General features: G+C 38.5%; 1 protein-coding gene across 10 annotated transcripts; it reads left to right on the top strand.

Annotated features, from left to right (window-relative positions):
- The first annotated feature begins 180 nt into the window (after window positions 1–180).
- On the top strand, window positions 181–21,001 carry Acsl (Acyl-CoA synthetase long-chain). Of its 10 annotated transcripts, XM_076765631.1 has the most exons (11): window positions 183–593; window positions 678–758; window positions 1,227–1,343; window positions 9,177–9,285; window positions 15,393–15,747; window positions 15,888–16,256; window positions 16,604–16,999; window positions 17,077–17,389; window positions 17,474–17,737; window positions 17,818–18,093; window positions 18,156–21,001. In XM_076765631.1, the coding sequence occupies exons 4-11, from the start codon at window positions 9,266–9,268 to the stop codon at window positions 18,308–18,310; spliced, it is 2,148 nt and encodes a 715-aa protein (XP_076621746.1). In that variant the 5' UTR covers window positions 183–593; window positions 678–758; window positions 1,227–1,343; window positions 9,177–9,265; the 3' UTR covers window positions 18,311–21,001. The 10 variants fall into 10 exon arrangements, with proteins under 10 accessions (XP_076621748.1, XP_076621752.1, XP_076621749.1 ...); XM_076765630.1 differs by lacking the exon at window positions 1,227–1,343; XM_076765629.1 differs by having other exon boundaries at window positions 183–758.
- Window positions 21,002–21,419: the final 418 nt, after the last annotated feature.

Raw genomic sequence — 21,419 nt, 5'->3', positions numbered from 1 at the left:
AAATTTTTATACATTGTTTATACGCGCTTGATCAATTTATAGTAGTAACGACGTTTGTTAAGTCACGTGAACCAGAAACACGAGGTTATAACGCGTAAAACGTTGAAGCGCATTTTGTCAACATACCGAAGAATTGGCGGGAGATTTCAAATTAAAATTGAAGCCGAGTTTAAAACGATGCTTTCCCGTCGTTGTACCGGGAATAAAACCAGTCGTTGTTAATAAATATAATCGATAACGTTTCCCAAGATCGTGCAACGGTATTTTGTGCATTTATTCCGGCAGATTTCGCTATAGTTCCCTCATCGATTCCTTCAGTTTTAAACCCCCGATAGCAAGATGGCCGCTTCTGAATCGAGTATGTATAGAGTAGTCGGTGTTTCGCGCTGGCGTTAGTACGTGTCAGAGTACGGTACGCACGGTCTCGCTGAATTATACTCGGTATCCGCGGTATAGACCGACGTTTGATAGGTTAAAAGTTTGACATGTGCAGAGAAAAAAGTGCTCTATGCGAGGAAGGAACGATATCGTTCGCAAGTTATTCGCGCGAATACTGAGCCACACCGTTCGAGTGCGCGTTACGTGATATCGCCGTAAGTGTAGAATTAGTGGGATCGTTTGAGTTCATAGTACAGAAGCACGTAGTGTTAAACATTATTTTCGTTTATCTTATCAAGTGGCAACGAGACGTCGGATTACATTGTTCCGGGGGACGATTCAAAGAGGTTCGATCTTTACGATCGATAATCATAAAGAATGTAAGAATAACAAGAACGCTCTGGCGTTGCACGTTTGAATCGGAGCAACCGGCTTCTTTATCTGTCACATTTTCTCGTCGATCAACCGATCTCGTTCTCGATGTATTAATAATACAAGACACGCGTAGACGATTGGCCGTACAGCTGTCTGACGGTCGTACGTCTGGTCGCGTTTACCTTCCGCGGGCACTGGGCAATTTCAGGTACGAGAATCGGTATGGGAGGCGTGAAAGAAAGATCAAAGATCGAAGATTATCAGGAATATTCTAAGTCGCCTAGCCGGGGATACGGACCACGATATAAATTCAGTTGTTCGTCGACCGTCACGGTGCACGTTACGTCGCGATCGGCTGTCCCTCGTGTTCTTTCCTCTTCCCTCGTTCTTTTGCGTACATAAACGGTGCGTGTAGAGGCACTAATGTAAGGTACTCACACACTCACCGTTCTTGATTCTTGGATCGCGTATAGTGATAATTTCCTCTTCTGGTCGCGGTGGGAAATCCGACTTGTTAGTCGACAGAAATCGTCGAACTTGTTAGGAGGTGGACACGAAAAAGGCCAGGATACTCGGTGATAATACGGAAGGTAAGCAACGGTTTTGCTTTATTTTTTATAGACGTCTAATTCGATCGAAAATATTCGAAATCCCAAAACTTCCCTTCCGCTTCGAAGTCTGTTCCTTTGCGGTCGCGTTGTACACGAATCGAACGTAAATAATTCGTGTTTTTAAAGTGACATTTGGCACGTACGTGCAGCTGATTCGTAGAGAGGCTCGATCGAAGCCACTTTGAATCGCTTCCAATTCAAATTTCCAGGATGCTATTGCTCGCGATGCACAGATAGGTTTGCTGGTCGGTGTCGTTCTTTTTTTATTCAGACGTATGAATATTTTTGCTCTGGTTGTGGTTCTCCGCAAAGAAGTCATCGATCCCTCCGCCGGATATTGAATTCACGGTCAAATCGTGCGCGGTCGCTGATCAGCGCTGTTATCGATGAATGAACAGATTATGCAAGCGGTTATATTACCTATGCGCGTATGCGTCTAGTTTCAAATATTTGAAGCCTTTCTATATCGAGCAAGGTTTCATCCTATTCACTTCATTCCTAGCAACATTTCGTATATATCTAACTAAATATTAGTTAAATAATCCCGTTGCAAGTTCATTATTAAACGTAATGTTTCTTCTAAGTATTTTGTACATTTTTTCCATACAATACTTTTAACGATACTTCTTATGCAACCGCTGAATAAAAAGAGCTCCCCCTCCTCCTCTTTCTCCTTCACGGTTGATATGATTTTAGTTCCAGTGGATCGAATCGAAAAAATATTAATCTATGGAAGTAGAGCGAAAATAACATCTCCGTTTTATCTGTACATTAGATTTAAAGACGGTTAGTTTATTAGTTTTTCTAAAATCGTGTATAAATACTAGATTAGAATATAAACGAACTGTTTTATCGGAGAAGATTTATAATGATACGCGAGAGTAAAGTGCGCGATCATTCGTCACGGTTTGTATCAAAACGCGTGCGTTGGATACAGATATGTCTCGTGATTTTTCCTGTCGAGCATCGGGTTTTTGAGATCGATCCGTTGGCGCTGCGTGTTAAAGTCTTGCGTGGGATAACAGAATTTCTGTAGGTTATTGTTGTTCCGAGAAGGACCACCATCGCGACTTCCACGCCGCGAATAGCGATGTCCAGTAGCGTCCAATACGTTGTTGGACAGGGACAATAGTAATTCCAGCCAGTGACAGTAGACCGGATGAAAACAACCGGTGCGATAGCACACGTTGGTTCCATGCTGGCTCGCGTGGTCTATTATTTAGTAATGAGAACGTTGCACGAAATCTTCCCCCATGTTGGATCGATGCTCCCTTTCGACGGTCGTGCTCTTTCGTTTATAATATTCCGCCCACACGTTCACGCGTCTGGAGACGCAGTTCGCTCAGTTTTTTATCGCTGTCAACCTCAATATTAGCGACTGGAAATTTTACATACCAATCTTTCGAATTCTTTGACCTGCTTATCGAAATTAAATAATTCCGATTCACTTTTTCTCTGGTCCAACGCGAAAGTGATTTTTATGTTTTCAAAGAAAACGATAGTCTTTGGTCTTAAATTATTGGAGGCTCGATAAATTTCTTTCATTCGAATGCATTCAGGAATTTTAATAATTACGATATTTATTACAGCAGGGAGAGGTATCATACTTGCGTTGCTATATGTGTACTGCATTACATTTGCACGAAGCGTACATTACACGTATCGTATGACAGTGGTATAATGTAACGTATAAAGAAATACGGAACAATCTTGTACCTGTCTTAATCACAGGTGTTGGTTTTGCTTATCGTTTTTGATTCAATCGTCGTTAGTTTAATTACACGTTGCAAGTGCATACAGCATTTACGCGACAATGTAATCACCTCAGAACACGGTTGTCAAGCGTGATAAACCGTAGTAACGTTACACTATCATTTGTTTCGATAACGTATTGTAAACATAGCGTGGATTCGTAGTGGCGGTACATATATTCTAATCGTACCGTAGAGTCCGTGTTCACCTTGGCACAACTTAAGCGTAACTCGAGTTATGCAGGGTCCGATGTTCAATGTCATGAAGCTCGTTATCTCCGGGCTCTGTTGATCCGTTCGCGCGCTTTGCAATTTCTTTTTATTTCTTTGTTACACCCGATATCCATTGATTCGTAAAAATCTGCTCGCGAAAAGTTTATTTTTTTCTGCCAAATATCCGATAACTGTGTTCGAAACGAGTGGGGCGACGGAACAAATACCATTCGCGATACGTTCTCCGTTCAGTTCTGTCATTTGCATGAACTAGTGACTTTGCATACTCGCACAGGTGAGCTTTTACAGACTTGGGCTTTGTTATACTCGTATCGCGTTGCCCGCGTTTTCGCTTGTCAGTTTGTCGAGTCTATCGATGACGGACCCATCAATTTATCACAAGGGTTGCAAACTGTAATTTAACAAACGCGAATAGATTTAAAATATGTGTCGAGAGTTCGATCGTACCGAGTATTATTTATTCAAACAATCCGGGACTCGTACCTTCCTTCAATCTCGTTTCGAGTTCTTCCTCGGAATTTACAGGTGTAATTCTGATTTTACGGGTTCGGTTCGTTCCATAAATTTTCTATGGAGTTTAAATCCAGTGTTGCGGAGTACAGTGTAAAACTTTCAGCCGTGTACCAAGTATTCTTGGACGACTCTTTTTATTTTTATCGATAGAAATTAATTTTTCATCCCTGGTGCTCCGAATGAAGTGGTTGGATATTGTGAAAATAATTGTAAAATAGAATTTGGACTTATTATCAAACACTCGGAGGAAACACTTGTTATGTATAACAAAATGTCAATGGTCAAAGAATGGATATTTCTAGCATAAGAGGGATGAAATTGCATCCCTCTTATGCTAGAACGGAAACTTGTTATCGGTTTGAACTTTAGAAACGTTCGAGTGTTGGATAGCTACGTTTACATAGAGTAGGGAATGAAATATTTCATTCTTTGATCCTGTTTAAAATGTATGGGAGGAATTCTCGAAGCAAAAGTCGAACGATTTCACAGTAGTCGAGCACTCGTGTTTGCAGTGCTGAGTAATTGATTCCGAGCATAGCTTCAGTTCATTTTACGAAATGCAACGGTGCAGTCAAGTAGCCCATATCTATGATAATTCGATGTTGCAAGATATAATTGGGTCGATGTCGTGTCCTTATTTCCTTCTCTCGTTGTCTATTACAGGAACTCGTTAATGTGGGCTCACACTTGTAACGACATCCTGTTCTGTAATTTGTAGTTACGAAAGAAGAAGAAAAAATCGACCAATGGATAATTTGTGCGAACGTTAATTTAGTTTTAGAACTTCTGTTACATTTAATTAACCAGGCCACTGAAAGAGGCTAGCCAAACTTAGATTTTAAAACGTTTCTAATGTTTATAGTGCATCTGTGCGGGCATAAAAATAAAATAATACCTAAAGTACGTAAACAAACGAGGGGCGTAGTTAGAAATGTCATTTAAAAATTTAACCCCGTCAAAACTTAACCTTACGATATTGGATTAACCTCTTTTACTGGCCCGGATCAACGAGTTAATTTTGTTTGGACTATAGCCCCAATATTTCCGCGCGTCAGAGATGGGCAAAATTAAATTAGAATAGTAGATAACGAATAAAAATAACGCACACGATCTGTTCTATTCGCGATGTTTGTTAGATCGAACAGTCGTTTGACTAAAATTGTCATTTATTAAAGGAACGTTTCTTCGTTGTTCCGTTACAAGTGTGGACCCACCCTTATGCAGCACATGCTTCCGGTGGAAAGTAAAAGTAATGGCCGTGTGTGGCCAATAAATTTTCTACTGCCGGTTCTACGCATGGCTCGTAAATTTACTTGTCAAGCTGGAAATGTATCGTCACTTCCTATTAGTCGAACTTTACTAAACGATGTCGTACCAAGTACGATTATTTGGACGATTTAGGGACGACTTCCGGTTTGCTTCATGCATTTTTTTAAATCTTGAGATCTGATCGAGATTAAATATGTTCTCAACAACAACCACTACTGATTATTCATATTATAATTTAAAGAAATGTCGAGGATATCTCTAGATAAGGAAAATGGTTGACAATCGTGTCGATGGTACTTTTTGTAAGGGATGTTTTTGTGAACAGAAAAATGGAGTCGAATCGAGTCGATTTGGGATTGAATCGCGTGTTCGAGAGCGAAGTATTATCGAGATACGGTGCAAAGAGGATAGTCAAACGATAAGGTGGGGATAATCGCTCAGTGGCTTTGAGTAGTCAATATTTTCTGACCCGTGTACAGTAAATGGGGTTGTGACCTGATACGTAGTAGCGTCCTTCAATGGTCAGACCATAGCCTTGACGTAAACGGCTCAGAAACCTGTCAATATCACAGAAACTAGGAAAGCAGGAGCTTCACCGATTCATGATAGTAATCGGTGCATCGAATGCATATGGATGAACTTGCAAGGTGATTATATGAAATAATATTTAAGATAATAACTGTACACCTAATTCAAAAGTAGGCAAAAACAAATCACATTCGTTCTAGCTACTTTAATCAGATTTACGCAAGAAATGTTAAATTTATTGCAAATTATGATTCACGACTATATTTTATAACGGTGTAAAATTGCCCATAAATATTGGTCTCGTTAAAACACTTTTTATAACAGAATAGAAATAGAATAATACATGCAATATGTTTTTGTAGAAAAATGCTACGTTCGCGATGTTACTTTTCGTAGAATGTAAAAAGTAATAAGGAATGTTGTTTCACCCGTATCGAAATTAATACCGTCTTATTATCGATAAAACGATTCTAACCTTTTGGAAGTACGATAACAAGACAGTTTTATTCGGAACGTGGAGATGTAAGGTTTGCTGTATCATCGGGTCAGACGATACGAAAGGAGATACCACTTGGAACGCGTTTGAAGAAGAGTTGATAAGATAATTTTATTGTAATTCTATAAGTTCAGACTGTTGTTCAATTATATAATTTAATTTTATATGGGGATAGGTTGGTTGCTCCAATAGCTTTTTTTTCTAAATTTTTGCTTCGAAAAAGAAACGATCAAACATGCATAAACTTAAATATATAAGTTCAAGATTAGACCATAATTCAAACCTATTTTAAAACTGTTCTTATCGCGTGTGAAGTGTACGTGTGGAGTAACCGACTGAAGATTTTAATTCTGAAGAGTTCCGAACTATTGTTTTTCTAAATTCAACAGATAGCTTATCTTACAAGACAGTTTTTAATGACTTATCTTGTTTGTAATGGCGGGATTATGCCATCTCGATGAAGGAAACATAGACCATTCTCACGAATTTTGTCCTACTGTACTATAGATCCGATTGAAATGAATTTTATTTCTATGAATAAAACATAGAATGATCTTTTAAGAGATATTTCTTACGTTCACTTTAGACTCGATGAAAGAAACCGATGTCTAGAATTTCAACTCCGTCAGGTACAAAAATGAATTTCTTAGAACTCATGATTCTACGGTCCAAATTTTTTTTCAACGAGAACGATGACTAAGGAAATCGCTTGATATCTTGGATGAAATCATTCAAGGCTTTCCCAGAATATAACTTAACCTTTAGGAATATCGATATTATATTTATTGGAATATCGTATGATGCAGCATTATGCTGAAATTGTGTCTCATGCATCTATATCTTTGTTTATAATCAGAGGGGATAATATTTTTTAGAATATGCTTAATATTATACGTGACTTAAAATGCCCTAACTCGTTAGCAGTAGAAAGATGAAGTCTATTCTTGGTGTCTTTCTAGTCTTGTTCAAGGTTGTGGTTGGGTCACTTGAATGTACTACACATGTATGGAGGGTGTCTATGGTATTTGTTCAGCAGTTCCTTGGACCTTAGACGTTGCTTTTATCTATATGTAGGTTGTGTATGTCCATATAGCTATATATAAACTATGATATGTATATACAAGGTGTCCATGGATGTTTGAAAGTAGATCTGAGCCTCTCCCGTTCCTTGACCCTATTTCCATTATGTGCTAGATGTTTATATTACATCTTTTATTTCTGTCTTCGTGTTATCTTGAATATTGCCGTAACCAATGAATAGCACAGCTCGTCTTATCAGTCGTGTTCGTAAAATGCAAAAGAATGTAGCATTTTACTTAAAAGAAACCAAATAAGCCAACGTTATTTCAATTACTCTCTTCTCTTCTCTCGCATCATTGATTTCTGAGGAGATTCTTGAACAATGGCTTGAACACTCGATATACATATAGAAGGCTCCATAGATCGTAGATCCGTCGCTCAGTGACCCCGTTGTCTATTTTCAAAGAGGACAGTCCTCCACGAGAGGCCCTCCGAACTTGTTCGTCGTTTTTTATTCGCTGTTGGTGTAGTTGTAGTAGTCGATCTAATTGTCGTAACTCGAAGTACTAATCTTAATCCGCTCTGAACTTTGAAATTAAATAATTGGCGATTACCCGATACGAAAGTACACTGTAAGCTCTCGTCTGTTGTATTTTATCTTTTAATTATCGAGGAAAAATATTTGTTTTATCTTAATTATTCAGCGCAATAAATATCTAGATGCTTCGTCATCATGCTAGAGTGTTTCAGAAATTTTTAATAATTTATCGTTAATATCGTTTATTTTTTTTTTTTTTGTATCCCAAACGTCGTAGAAAACTTTACGAAGCTAGAGTGTATCTTTTACAGCGTGCTGTATTACGATATAGCATCTGACATTTGGCAAGCTACAGGCGGGAAAGTTTGTATGGGAAAAGGAAGGCGAAGGTGAAGGCGAAGGTGAAGGTGAAGGCGAAGGCGGAGGATATAAGATTCGTTCATGCTTGTAGAGGCCACCTCTGTGGCGCTACCTCGTGGATTTACAATTAGACACGAGCACATCCGTCTTTAGAGCGAAGAATCTATATCTGTATCACACTATAAACTGGCTATAGACAAATACCTATTCTGTTATCACGTCGAATTAAACTTCCTGTTCCGTAGAAATCTCTGATGTTCGAAAATCTCGTTTTCTGTAGAAATTTACAGAGAATTTTGAATTTCAACTACGTCTTGGTAGCACTTCCGGTAGTGATTTTTCGTTACCAAACGTAATAGAGACTTCGAGGCATCGAGAGATTTGTTAGAGCTATTGCAAGAATGTAATAGAGTATAATACTTAATATAGTTTTTCAAATGTTTGAGACTTTCTGGTCATAAATTTGTTATTCAGTCGACCGGAAAGGCACGTTGTACGTTTGCTCGATCGTGCAAGAAATTCAGTGCCTGGCACAGAAATTGCCAATTAAATAGTAAGGCAAGGGTTGATGCCGCAGACGACAGGAAGAAGCGTGCATTACACGTCCGTGTGTAAATTGCGTTAGAACGTCGAAACGTTGCTGGTAAATCAGAAGATTGTTTGTAATAAATGAAATGGAATGCAAAATATTTGGAAAACGAGAACTCGCTCCACGTATTTTAAACGTTATTTTATATCGTGTTTATGTAACGCTCGTAAACCATGTGTATCTCGAGTGATTTGATTACAAATTCAATTACCATATTTGTGGAAAAATATGAGTATTGTTTATAGAGTTGCACAGCTGATATCGTATCAAGTGCATGCAACGTTTGTTGTTCTTAAATGTTTGACATACGATTACTTTATTTTACAAGTTAACATCGCGTTTCGTTTAACGTGTCAAGGCCGCGACAGAACTCTTTTCGTGATCCTAATCGAAAAGGATTGACATTTACGTCGAGAACGATGTCGTTGTCGTCGTAGAGAGCGATGATAAAGAGTAGACGAGCGCTATCGAAACGTATTAATCATTTCGACTATGGGAATGATTTTTCTTGCAGTGTCGTTAAACCACATCGAAACAAGACTCCCATTGTAGTACCGGTGGTACGTATCTCTTGGAATTAAGAGGTGACCAGAATTTGCCACCATGATCGTGGAGGACAAACAGTGAGTCGTAGCTACCATTCATATAGACTAACTTTTCCACGCTCTACCGTTGTAAATAGATTTCGTTCGCATGTACGCCCACTATATGCATGTGCATGAACACATCTTCTGTAGGTTTGCACTAACGTAAATAGTAGTTTTACCAGGCAGTAGCTACATAACGCATTTCTTCAAATAATAAAGGAGATATATTTTGGGATATTTCCATTCCCTCGTGAAATACTCTTTTAATAGTATCTGCGCAAACAATATTTTACTGCAACTTTTTAATATTCTTATATACTTGATAATAATAATCAGAATTATTATAATAAGATACTAAACCCATGACTGTTATTAAATGATATCTTTTTCAATATATCTTACTTGTTATTTAAGATACTCGAATGAGAAACTTTTACAATTTCTAATATTTTTCTAGTTTCCAATGCTGGTAATTTTGCAGATGCATGTGTTTAGGTACGAAATATATTCTTCGATATTGAAAACTGGTTCCGTTGAAATATGTAAAAATAAGATTGTATAGCGACTGAATTATTTTACTTATAATGCATCTGCTATGTTGTTTGCTTTTCGAACCCCGCCTGTTTTCATTGCCTGGCACAATTTTATGATAGAACATTGAAATTTGTTTCTTGCACATTGCGCTGGTCAAGATAACAGTTTAAATATAAAATATAGTTTTGTTTCTAAGCAGACACAAAAGGTCGAGCGTAAAACGTTGGGAGATCGAGAATGACTATCATAGTTTCTGTAAGTGAACCGAGAAATTAATGAGACTGGCGGTTATCACATTTTTTAAAACAAGTGGCTTGATATCGACATTGATCTTTAGACTGTAATTTATATCTTCCACTCTAAATTAGTATCGAGAGGAATTCTCCTATGCAATATTGTACTTACAATAAAATTCCGATTATAATTATGTATATGTGAAGTGATAACAAAGAGAAATATAAATATAGATGAGATATACGACTAGATCTTACATCCAATGTATTTTTTCGGCCCATTTTTATGGAGCTCTTAAGTCCTATTAACATTTTCGTATCACTTGCAACATTACATTATATTACACACGTTACATTTTCGGAAAAGAATTTTTTTCTCGAAACTGCGTAGGATGTCGGGGGTACGTCTGTTCACCAAAAATGCTTGTAATTGACTCCCACAACCGAATATAATTTTTTCATGACGATTTGAAATTTTTTTTCGCTGATAAATTTAGGCATTTATTGAATTTTTTTCTCAAAACAGCGTAGGATTTCGATGGTATGTCTATTGACCAAAAATGTTTGTACTTGATCCCTGCAACTGAAAATAATTTTTTTAGGACGATTTGAAAAAATTTTTTTTCGCCGAAAAATTTAGGCACCTACCACCTGTCGATTTTTCTTAAAAATTCGTTTTTCATTTTTAGTAATTTTGTTTGACGCCCTATAGAAAAGTTGTCTAATACTTTTTTGTAGGTACCCATCAGCTCTACTTCAGAAAAAAGTTTCATTGAAATATATTCACAATTGTGGGAGTTATGGCTGTTTGAAAAGTGGACCATTTTTATGGGGTTTCTTTCATTTTGTGGGGTCAAGGACCAACTTTTCGAATATTTTTGCGATTTGTACATATTCTCCATCAAAATACGCGTCGTTTGCTTTTGTAAACATTAAAATCGTCCAATCCGTTCAGAAGTTATGACGTTTTAAAGATTCACATGAAAATTCGGGCAGACATTTCTGGCCAGAAATGATATTTTTGGTAAGGAATTTTTTTCTCGAAAATTGTTAGGATTTCGAGGGTATGTCTATTGACCGAAAATGATTTTAATTGACTCTTGTAATTGAATATAATTTTTCCAGGACGATTTGAAATTTTTTTTTTGCTGATTTTTACCTCGTATCCCTTGTAGATTTTTCTTAAAAATTCTACTCTATTGTATTAAAAAATTACTACAGCTATGGAATAGCATCAAAAGTCATGTAAATCGTCTCGTTATGCTAAGAGTTAATTAATTTGCAAGTCGAGACGAAAAAGATTTTGACCTCTGGAGGCCACTTCTACTATAAATAACGTTAGATACGTCCACATTTATTACCATTTATCCACGTGTCTCGGTTCTCATCGCGTATGACCGGAAGAGATATCGTGAACTTGATACTTAATCAAGCGATATATAGAGTTATATCCTCTGTCATGCAAACTCGTTAATTGTATTTCTTGCCATTCATTATTTTACTGTGCTCAACTTCTTGGTTTTTCGTGCGAATCTGCGAATATAACTTTTCATTTCTCAAATAGAAAGACAATTGTCTGAAAATAGGATTCCTAACGCGGGGCATATTGTTCTAAAGTTGTGCAATATTCATCACTGGCAGGTTCTTGACTCTTGACACTCAAAGTGCATTGCTATCTTCGTGACTCATTCTTTTCGCAAGTTCGTTATATCTCTTCCATGTATAATACACATAGAACAAATCTAAGGTTAGGTTTCTCTGGCTAGTACCTTGCCATTGTGCAAATTGTTTTTACATATATTACTGTATCCATGTGAAAAGAAAGATTAGTAATACTAATAGTAATAATGGGTCTTTATAGAATGTATATAGTAGTATCTACTCAATGATATTATTAATTTGAGCTCGAAAATAATATAATACGGAATAAGAAACAATGGTCAGTATTCATTTATATCGGTTAATAGCAATAATAACATTGTAGACATAGACGTAGTCATGATAACTATTGACTTGAACTTAATAGATTGTCAATAATTTTAAATGGAAAGGAACTGAATCCTTCAAGACTTTCGAGGGTGGAATGGATTTCAAACAGTATGTTGTTTGATTCAAATGTGCCTAAGTCTGGTTACATGGTGGACATCTGGAAGTATCAAAGAGTAATATGGGAGTATCGAAAGAAGTGTTTTGCACTTAGAAGCGACTCCAAAGTGCAAAAGAGTCTGGTTATCCAGAGAGAATGCCCTTCGTTCACAAGCACAGAGGGCGAAAAGACTATGTGTGCGACATGGACCCTGGTCAGCACGTCTTCAACCATGATCGTCGCGTCGGTCTAATAGCGTCCAAAGTCCGCAGCGATATTCGAATCTCGAGCGTTTGTCACACGTCTGCCGCCATACTTTCGGACGTGTGCGTACCAATCGCCACTGCATCACATACGGAATGTCCTATTGAACTTTGTCCGATTGTATTTGTCGAAACGATTGGGTATGCAAGAAAACGCTACGAAACGAAATTGGAATCGTTACGTGTCTTCGCGTAGTCTTCTTCCTCCGATGGGATTCTGTATTTTCTTAATTTGTCGATTGGACCGTTCCTTGACTGATCAGTCCCCGTTCTCCTGTGCGTGTAATTAAGAACGATCGTTAACGAGTCTTGCTCGGGAGACATTTTCACACGAAGAGACAACCGAGACTGTTATTACGAAAGTGGTCCAAGTCACGAAACAGACAATTGGTACGTCCACATCCTCCAATAATTCGTCAATTTTGTATTTATTCGTATAGAGATTATTGTCTTTGAATTCGTTTGAATAGTACAAATATGAAGAAAGGACAGCCAGAGTGGGGTAAATACGTGGGAATCCTCGGTTCCAACCGTTTCGATCGAACGTTACAGATTTGTTTATCGTCTATTGTTGTGGACAAAAGTGAAAGACGCCTTGCAAGCGAACTCAGTACTTTTTTATTGTATTATTTATGTAATGCTCGAGTCCGTGGAATGCTTGATCAGTTACCTGCACGTTTCGATGGAATAGAGGAATCTTGGAAGCAAACGTGTAACTGTTATTAGAACGAATCATGGTTTCATTGAAAATCGGCCTTCGAGTGCCTCGTGCAATTACTGCATTAAAGGAGACATATCTCTTTATTTGCACAAGTGATACTTAACCCCGCAAATTAAACTTTTCAAGATTACGAAGTACCCTTGGAATGCTCACACGGAAAGCGTTCTTCCGTAATATCGTGCATTGCACGGAACATCGGCAACAAAACGTGAAAAAAGGTACACAATAGCTGGCAAGTGTTTCTAGATAGCATCGCGAATGCGCTCCATTAAAGTTTGAATGGAACTTGCTTGAATTCTTCTTCTCGTACTTTGAATGCATTTCTAAACTTTCGATCCTTCGCTACGGTGCAAAAATCATTGCTTCCGCAATATCTGTTTCGTTTTGGTTTCATCGAAGATTTTGTGTTTTAGAAGCTTTCAGGTATTTTCGATCGCGTTCAACTTGGAGCCTTCTTAGCGGAGAAAACTTAATGTTTTGCCTTGGTAAGGTAATTTTAACCCCCATTGAGAATGTCTATATTACCAAATTTTACATGTACTTCTAACACGGGTAACTAATTATTTGCCCTTACGATTAATGACTCCGTGTATTTCACTAATAAAATAACTTATATCTGGGAAGATAATTATATATTAAAAGTTTCTGGCCTCTTATTATATTGTAATATTTTCTTGTAGCATGTTCTGTTAAACAGAGATGAAATGTACGGTTTATTGGCATATATTGCCGCAAAAATGTATTCCATAATTAAATGTTCGAAAGAAGATGCGTTCTCTGTGAATGTCTCTTTTTATATCTTTTCACGCTTTTTCCTTTGCACGTCTGCACGTTGAATCCTCGTCGACAGCATGTGGTCTAGCTTGTGACCAACGAAACGCATACTGTCGGAAGATTAACACGCTGAAACGCGTAGTCATTCGACGCTATCGAAATCGTCCGATCTTAAAACCTTCGAAGTGTATTATTTCTGCACGGTGCATGCTTTTGTTCGCGCTTCCAGTTGTTACAAGAATATCGGGAAAGAGGTCAGCATGCTAGCTTACGACGGATGACAGAAACGAGTTCGTTATGGAGAAACGGTGGATATGCTATAACGAGCGAGAATCCTTGGTCTTTCTGGTCGGAGACGTGATTAACGATGCGCTCCAGACCGATCGAATCGCCTTGAATCGCTTCGAGGACTTGATTTCGAGTGTCTTGATAGGTCTTGGTAGGTCTTCCTCGCTTTCGAAGTCTTAAACGGCCCTAAACTAGGAACGGGGTTGTTCGAATTGTGTTATTTGAATTTTTAAGTCCCCCAGATAGCAAAATTAAGTATTGTATAAACCTGGAAAGATGATGACATCACATCTTTGGAAGTTTATTTATTGGTCGAAGTATTTCAACAGGCTTTAAAATGAAATGAATCGAATGACGCAAATACCTCGCGTGAAAGAAAATTGAAAAGCGATCATTTCGTAATCCGAGGTGCTGGATTCGAGATGCAAGCAGTCGAAGTTTATTAATGTTACTCCGCGCGCCATTTATATCCCAGTCAGCTGATCTCACGGTGGCGCGGACATACACGCGGGAAACACGTGTCTGTGACCTTCTCTCGCGTCGAAACTTTAATTGCTTGTATATCGAAAACGTGGTCCCAGATTGCAAAATAATATAAAACAATTTTCGATTTCTTCTTGCACGCCAGACGCGAATGTTTTGGTAATATTTAAATCACTGATTCAAGTTCAAGACTTCGAGATCCCAAGATTCGTCTACCAAGATTTTCAAAGGCATTCGAGAATTTCCAGTCTCGAAAGTTTCGAATCGTATTTAAACACGCAAGAGTCATCGAAAATCATCAAATAGAAACGTCGTAGTTGCTCTGTTTACAATTCGCGTTGGCTCTGCTGGCCCCACAACTGCTAGAGTGAAAGACACTTGTTACATAACTTGTACGATGGGATCAATTTAATCCTCATGGAATAAATAGCTTGAATATACACTTAACTTGTTACGGAACCGTGAATCGCCGAACCAATATTAAATTATTTTATTTAATATTAAAATTTATTTTATTTATTTGGCGAATTTATTTTATTTAATAATCGTCGTAGGCTTGCTTAAAAGAGACGTTCAGTCTGGCCAGGTTGTATGAATCGCCCTGTATCGTATTAATGGCGTCGAAACGCGGGAAACCTTTTCCAAAAGGACACACGGAAGCCTCGAGAGGCATTAACGGCGAGAGCTCGGACCGTGAAAGACTCAAGGATACGGAGATTAGAGGAAAACAAGATTTTTCTAACCTCGTTCCTCCTTTGTAGGGAAATGGAAGGCTTCTGGATTAGCGGCGTGATCCACGCGATCAAGGCGCTCTCGTACGTGTACGACCTGCTGACGTTTCCAGTCTACCTGATTCTGCAACGACCCTGGGAGAAGAGGAAGGCTTCGAGGAGAGTCAAGGCTCGGGTTGTCGCCAAGGACGAGCACAGTCTCACCTACAGGAGCGTCGATCCTCCGAGACTGATGCACGTCACCCTCGAGCGCGAGAAGATCGACACGCTCGAAAAAATGTTCTGTTGGGTAACGAAATTGCACGGCGACAAAAAATGCCTTGGCACCAGGCAGATCCTGGCGGAGGAGGACGAACTCCAGCCTAATGGTAGAATTTTTAAAAAGGTACTCGAGAATATTCTCTCGGACTTCTACAGATTTATTAAAGATCATAGAGAATTCGACCAAATAGATTAGAGTCGTTTGGGTATCTTTCGCTTTACAACGAAAGCATTGTAATTTTGATAATTATTTTTCTTTACCAGTATAAAATGGGGGAGTACAAATGGAAGTCGTACGTGGACGTGAACAAGCTTACGATCTCGTTCAGTCGTGGTTTGAGAGAACTGGGACTGACCACGCGCAAGAATATCGTGATTTTTGCGGAGACCAGAGCAGAGTGGATGATCGCAGCTTACGGTTGCTTCAGGCAGAACCTGACCGTGGTCACGATCTACGCAACTTTGGGCGATGATGCTATTACGCATGGCATCAACGAAACGGAAGTGGACACCGTAATAACCAGTCACGATCTACTACCGAAATTCAAACGGCTTCTGGAGAAAGTACCGATGATTAAGACGGTGATTTATATGGAGGACCAGCTCAAACCCACCGACACGACTGGTTTCAAGGTAATCCGTCGACGTCGACGTGTTGAGTCAGTTTGGTTCATTTGCAATGTTAATTTGCCGTCACGTGTCGGAACAAATTAATGAGACGTTGAGATTCTCTTATTACGAACGATGATTCAATAATTTCTTTTTTTAATATGGAGTACATCGATAAGATTACTGTCCATTTTGTCTTGTTTACAGTCATTTGCATCACACCACTCTTAATTTATAATCGTTACATAAATATTCATTAATCAACAACAGGTTTATCGACTCGATTTTTCAGAATCCCCAATTTTTTATGGAACTCTGAATAAATTTTAAAAATCAGTTTCTCCGATGCAGGTATATTTTTTATGTTCTAGAATGGCGTGAGGCTCATACCATATTCCGATGTGATTAAGAAGGGAAATGAATCAGATGCACCAATGTCACCGCCACATGCTGATGACACAGCGATCATCATGTATACGTCTGGTTCCACCGGAGTCCCAAAAGGGGTACTCTTGTCTCACTCGAACATAATTTACACATTGAAAGCATTCTGTGACGCTGTAGAAATAAAATCGGACGACGTCTTCCTCGGATTTTTACCTTTGGCCCACGTTTTCGAACTTCTCGCCGAGAGCGTGTGTCTTCTAACCGGTGTGCCCATTGGCTACAGTTCACCGCTCACTATGATCGATTCCAGCAGCAAGATCCAGAGGGGATCCAAGGGTGACGCGTCCGTTTTACATCCAACGTGTTTAACTTCGGTACCGGTGAGTCTCCCGATCGATGTACAAAAATATCAAGTTCTATTCGAATCTTCTACACGTATGCTTTCTCGTGTCTTCAGCTGATACTCGACCGTATCTCCAAAGGCATAAACGAGAAGGTGAAAAAATCGTGCGCCTTCAGGCAAGCGATCTTCAAGTTTGCCTACGAGTACAAACTGAAATGGATGAAGCGCGGTTACGATACACCGTTCTTCAACAAACTCATCTTCGGAGCTGCCAAGCAAGTCCTCGGTGGCAGAGTCAGACTCATACTGTGTGGAGGTGCACCATTGTCTCCGGACACGCACACTCAGGTCAAAATTTGCCTTTGCGTTACCGTAACGCAGGGATACGGTCTCACGGAGACAACTTCGTGTGCTACCGTTATGGATGGTATGAATTTTCTGTTAAAATATTTGTAAAAGTGCTATACACTCTTTTCCTCCAGTAGTATCGAATCGTATGTTTTCGTTTCAGTACACGATAGAAGTACTGGAAGAGTAGGAGCACCGACGACAATTTGCGACATTCGACTGGAAAATTGGGAGGAGGCTGGCTACAGAGTGACGGACACACCGCATCCCAGGGGGGAAATTCTTATCGGTGGGAAAAACGTTTCGATCGGTTATTACAAATTGCCAGAGAAAACGAAAGAAGACTTCTTTTTCATGGATGGAAGGCAATGGTTCAGAACGGGCGACATCGGGGAGTGTCACGAAGATGGTTGCATAAAGATTATCGGTACTGACCTTCTTCTTAAGGAAACAAAACAAAGCAATTACAGAATTGTTTTTTAAATTCTGTTGATACGATTATTGCAGACCGAAAGAAGGATCTAGTGAAGTTACAGTTGGGCGAGTACGTATCTCTGGGAAAAGTGGAGGCGGAATTAAAGACGTGTCCGGTTGTGGAGAACATTTGCGTGTACGGAGATGGGCACAGGGCTTACACGGTGGCATTGGTGGTGCCCAATCAGTTCTATCTTGACGAAATCGCCAAGAGTCTCGGTATTACTAATAAGTCGTTCGAAGAACTGTGCGACGATCCGCGAGTCGAGAAAGCAGTACTCCAAGAGCTGGTCGAACAAGCCATAAAATGTAAATGTCTGACGATTCGTTTCGTAATGGGTACACAAGGAATAATATTTTTTTCTGTCTAGGCAAACTCCAAAGATTCGAAATACCCGGCGCTGTTAAATTGTGCGCGGAACAATGGTCGCCGGATATGGGACTGGTAACAGCCGCGTTTAAGCTGAAGAGGAAAGCGGTGCAAGAGAGATATCAGCACGAAATTAATAGAATGTACGCTTCGTGATGTCGCGACAAGTCTTGCAAGAAGTGTAACGGATGAAGTGATTCGAAATTTAAAACTTCCACGTTCGACGCAACCGTACCTCGACGATCTTTAAGTACGTGTTGCGAGTCGAGGTCGCGATCCTAAACTTCGAAACGTCGTGCATTTTATCAGTTTTTCTTTATTGCGATCGGCGAAGAAGGTGTCGACCTCGAGGTACCCAAGAAGGTTTGCTCGACGTCACAAAGCGCACGTTACTGGACAAATGCAATGTATATTAAACGTTTACTCGGTTTCTCACTTCGGAAGGATTTGGAAAACGTCGATGATCGACGTGCGCGTACAAAGAGCGAGAGCAAACAAATGGTGCAAGACTGCTTGTTCTTCGTTGGGAATAACGTCGTTATATTTTTTTTTTCCTTAGAAATTTCTATGATCGTCTTAATAATATATTCATTCCTCTCGATATAAACGACTAACTTCATGGGGAAATCGATTGTTTGCAACCGCGAGTAATTTCGTAAGTTCACGACTCGTACGGTGTACTTACTTGGAGTATTATTCGAATCGAGATCCATCTTTTCCAAACACAAATAAAATCTACGACTCTCGGAAGAAAGAGTCTGTTCTATATTAAGCTATATATGTATATACAGAAAATTGAACGAGTCAACTTTTACTTATTAATATAAAAGCGCATGGTGTTAGATTTATTTCGATACGTTCGACTATGCCTTCGCATAAATTGGATTTCTTTCCACGTAACGTTTGTATAATACTTACGGATATGTTCTTGCCTACGTTTAAACTGTTATCTCGTCGAAACATCACAGATATATAATTTTCCATTTGCAGCAGAACGATATTTTTACGTGTGTGCGTGAGTCCGTGCGCGTATGCGTGTTTGTTTTATTGTTGTGTATGCTTGCGTGCATATATGTCCATAACAAGGATACTAGGAAGTAACGCGTGTGAGCTTGTAAAAGAAATGATGTTTACGAAGTAATTTTTAGTCTTCCCATTCGTCGTATTCGCCAATTATCCGACTTATCTCGCTGAGGGTTTTCTTTGGTGTAACTTAGTCTTAAAGTTCGCTTAACGAACTTTCTTTCCATCCGATTTGTTCACTCTGAATCACGTTGTTTCGCACGAATTCGATTTCTAATTCATAGTCTTCCTTAACTTTAAAACGAAACATTTGCGTTCCATTGGAATATCGTTACACAGGGTTAGCTGCAAACGCTTTTGGTCGAACATCTTGACTGCAGAATACGTTCTATGTGATTTAGAATTTTCGTTGAAGCTCGTGGGTAAATACGGCGTTGAACGATAGATAATCGTATCGTTGATCGCACATTTTTTGATGCTTAGTATCTAAGTATTGATGTTGGCGACGCGCAAGTAAGAAACGAAAGAATTGTTTAACAGTTTTGCTTCTATATTGCAGCTTGTTGAATCGCGAGTGTACGAGGGTAATGCGATGGAATTAAAGGATATCGATCAGCAACTCGTTATCATTTTACAATCGCGTTGAGAGTTCCTGCGCTAGCTAAACATGCGTTACGAATTGTTACGGATCCCGTTATTCATTTCGATAAATTATTAAAATACTGTATAATATTAGATAGGAAATTGCCAATTGTAATTTCGGTATAATCATATCATCGATACCTATTGTTATTATTATTATTATTATTATTATTCCTTCTATAATTCTGAAATGATGACATACAAAAAGGTAATATACAGATCTATAGCATATGCAATTAAGGTAACAGCACCTATGGATGGTATAGCACCTGAAGACAGCACTTCATTTTGTTTCGTTTAATGAGAAGAACGTTTTTGAATTTTGCTAACTAAATTATATCTCAATTTAATAATTAGAACTGGGTTTGTAAAATATCAAGTAACGTGATTTGAGGTCATCTTTAGGTTCCAGAGCATCGTTATATTTTAACGGGCGATACTAATGTCTGCTTTAAAGTCTTATTCTTGTGATTTCAGTAATGGTGATAATGTAATATGTTTGTTAGACTTGGGTGCCTGAAGTGTTGGTAATTTTGAATTGTTTTTACATTCGTTTCAGGCTAATTGTTTAGCTAATTTGTCAGAAGAAAAGAAAAAGGAAGATTCGAGAAAGGTAAGACAATTCGTTGGCGAAAGAGAAAAGTTTGCTAGAGAAGTCGAGTGCTTTAAGCGAGTAAAGCAGCTGTTCGAGGATTCGGACGTATTGTCTTTATGAATTATTATTATTTCAATTCGTAGCTTGTCAGAGAAAGAAAAGAGTCTTTTTGACTGTAGGTAGCAAAAATAATGGCAGAGAAGACGAATGGCGAAAACACGGAGGTTCCAATAAACCAAATAAATGTCCTTTTTTTTAGCAACGAAGATATATCCATTGTTGAATACATAGAATTTCAATCATTTCAGTCGTTTTCGTCTAAGGTGTTGTATTTAGATATTAAAGGTCTCGTGATTACGGGAAGTTATCGACCAAAGAATAAAAAAATCCTCAAGACGACAACTACAGGTGCAGTTATCTCACTATTGTTATTGCGATTCATTTTTCTCTATTGTTTGCGATCGTAGGTGCCGCAACTTCGTTAGAAATATTATTTTGTAAGCGATGTAAGTTGATTTTACAATCTCGATAATAATATAATTCACGAAAATGGATTCATTCGGCGAATAAAAATATGAGAACTCTCACCTGTATTTCCATTCTTCGGTTACGGTACCATATCCTGTACGACGATATAATCAGTATTTTTGAACTATAGATCCACAATTTAAGGCATCTTGAAACTTCCATTTAGTTGCTGCAACAATTTTTTACGAAATTTATAAAATGATTTTATTTTGCGTGTCATACCAATATTGGTATATAATATTTTCTTTTCGCTATATAATCAATAGTATCATAAATTTCCATAAATCAGCGTCTCCATTAATATTTCTGCAAGATCTAAACCGCTTTTATTTGTATAATTTGCAGTTATGTAATGAAATTAATCATTCGGTATTAAATTTGCGTTCGATAGAGTCATCACGCCCACGATGGTCCATCTTGGACAATAATAAGTTGTAAGTTACAAATAATTAGTACGTGTAGGAATAATTAAACTCC

The sequence above is a fragment of the Colletes latitarsis genome, chromosome 5, assembly GCF_051014445.1.
Source record: "Colletes latitarsis isolate SP2378_abdomen chromosome 5, iyColLati1, whole genome shotgun sequence".
Classification (NCBI taxonomy): domain Eukaryota; kingdom Metazoa; phylum Arthropoda; class Insecta; order Hymenoptera; family Colletidae; genus Colletes; species Colletes latitarsis.
This window is presented reverse-complemented; position numbering and strand designations above follow the sequence as displayed.

Bases quoted from the DNA above. Each gene is read 5' to 3' on its own strand.
- Acsl (XM_076765632.1), top strand. From the start codon at position 9,266: ATGATCGTGGAGGACAAACA. The intron at 9,286-15,392 runs GTGAGTCGTAGC...CCTCCTTTGTAG, and splicing joins ATGATCGTGGAGGACAAACA to GGAAATGGAAGGCTTCTGGA. The intron at 15,748-15,887 runs GTACTCGAGAAT...TTTCTTTACCAG, and splicing joins ATGGTAGAATTTTTAAAAAG to TATAAAATGGGGGAGTACAA.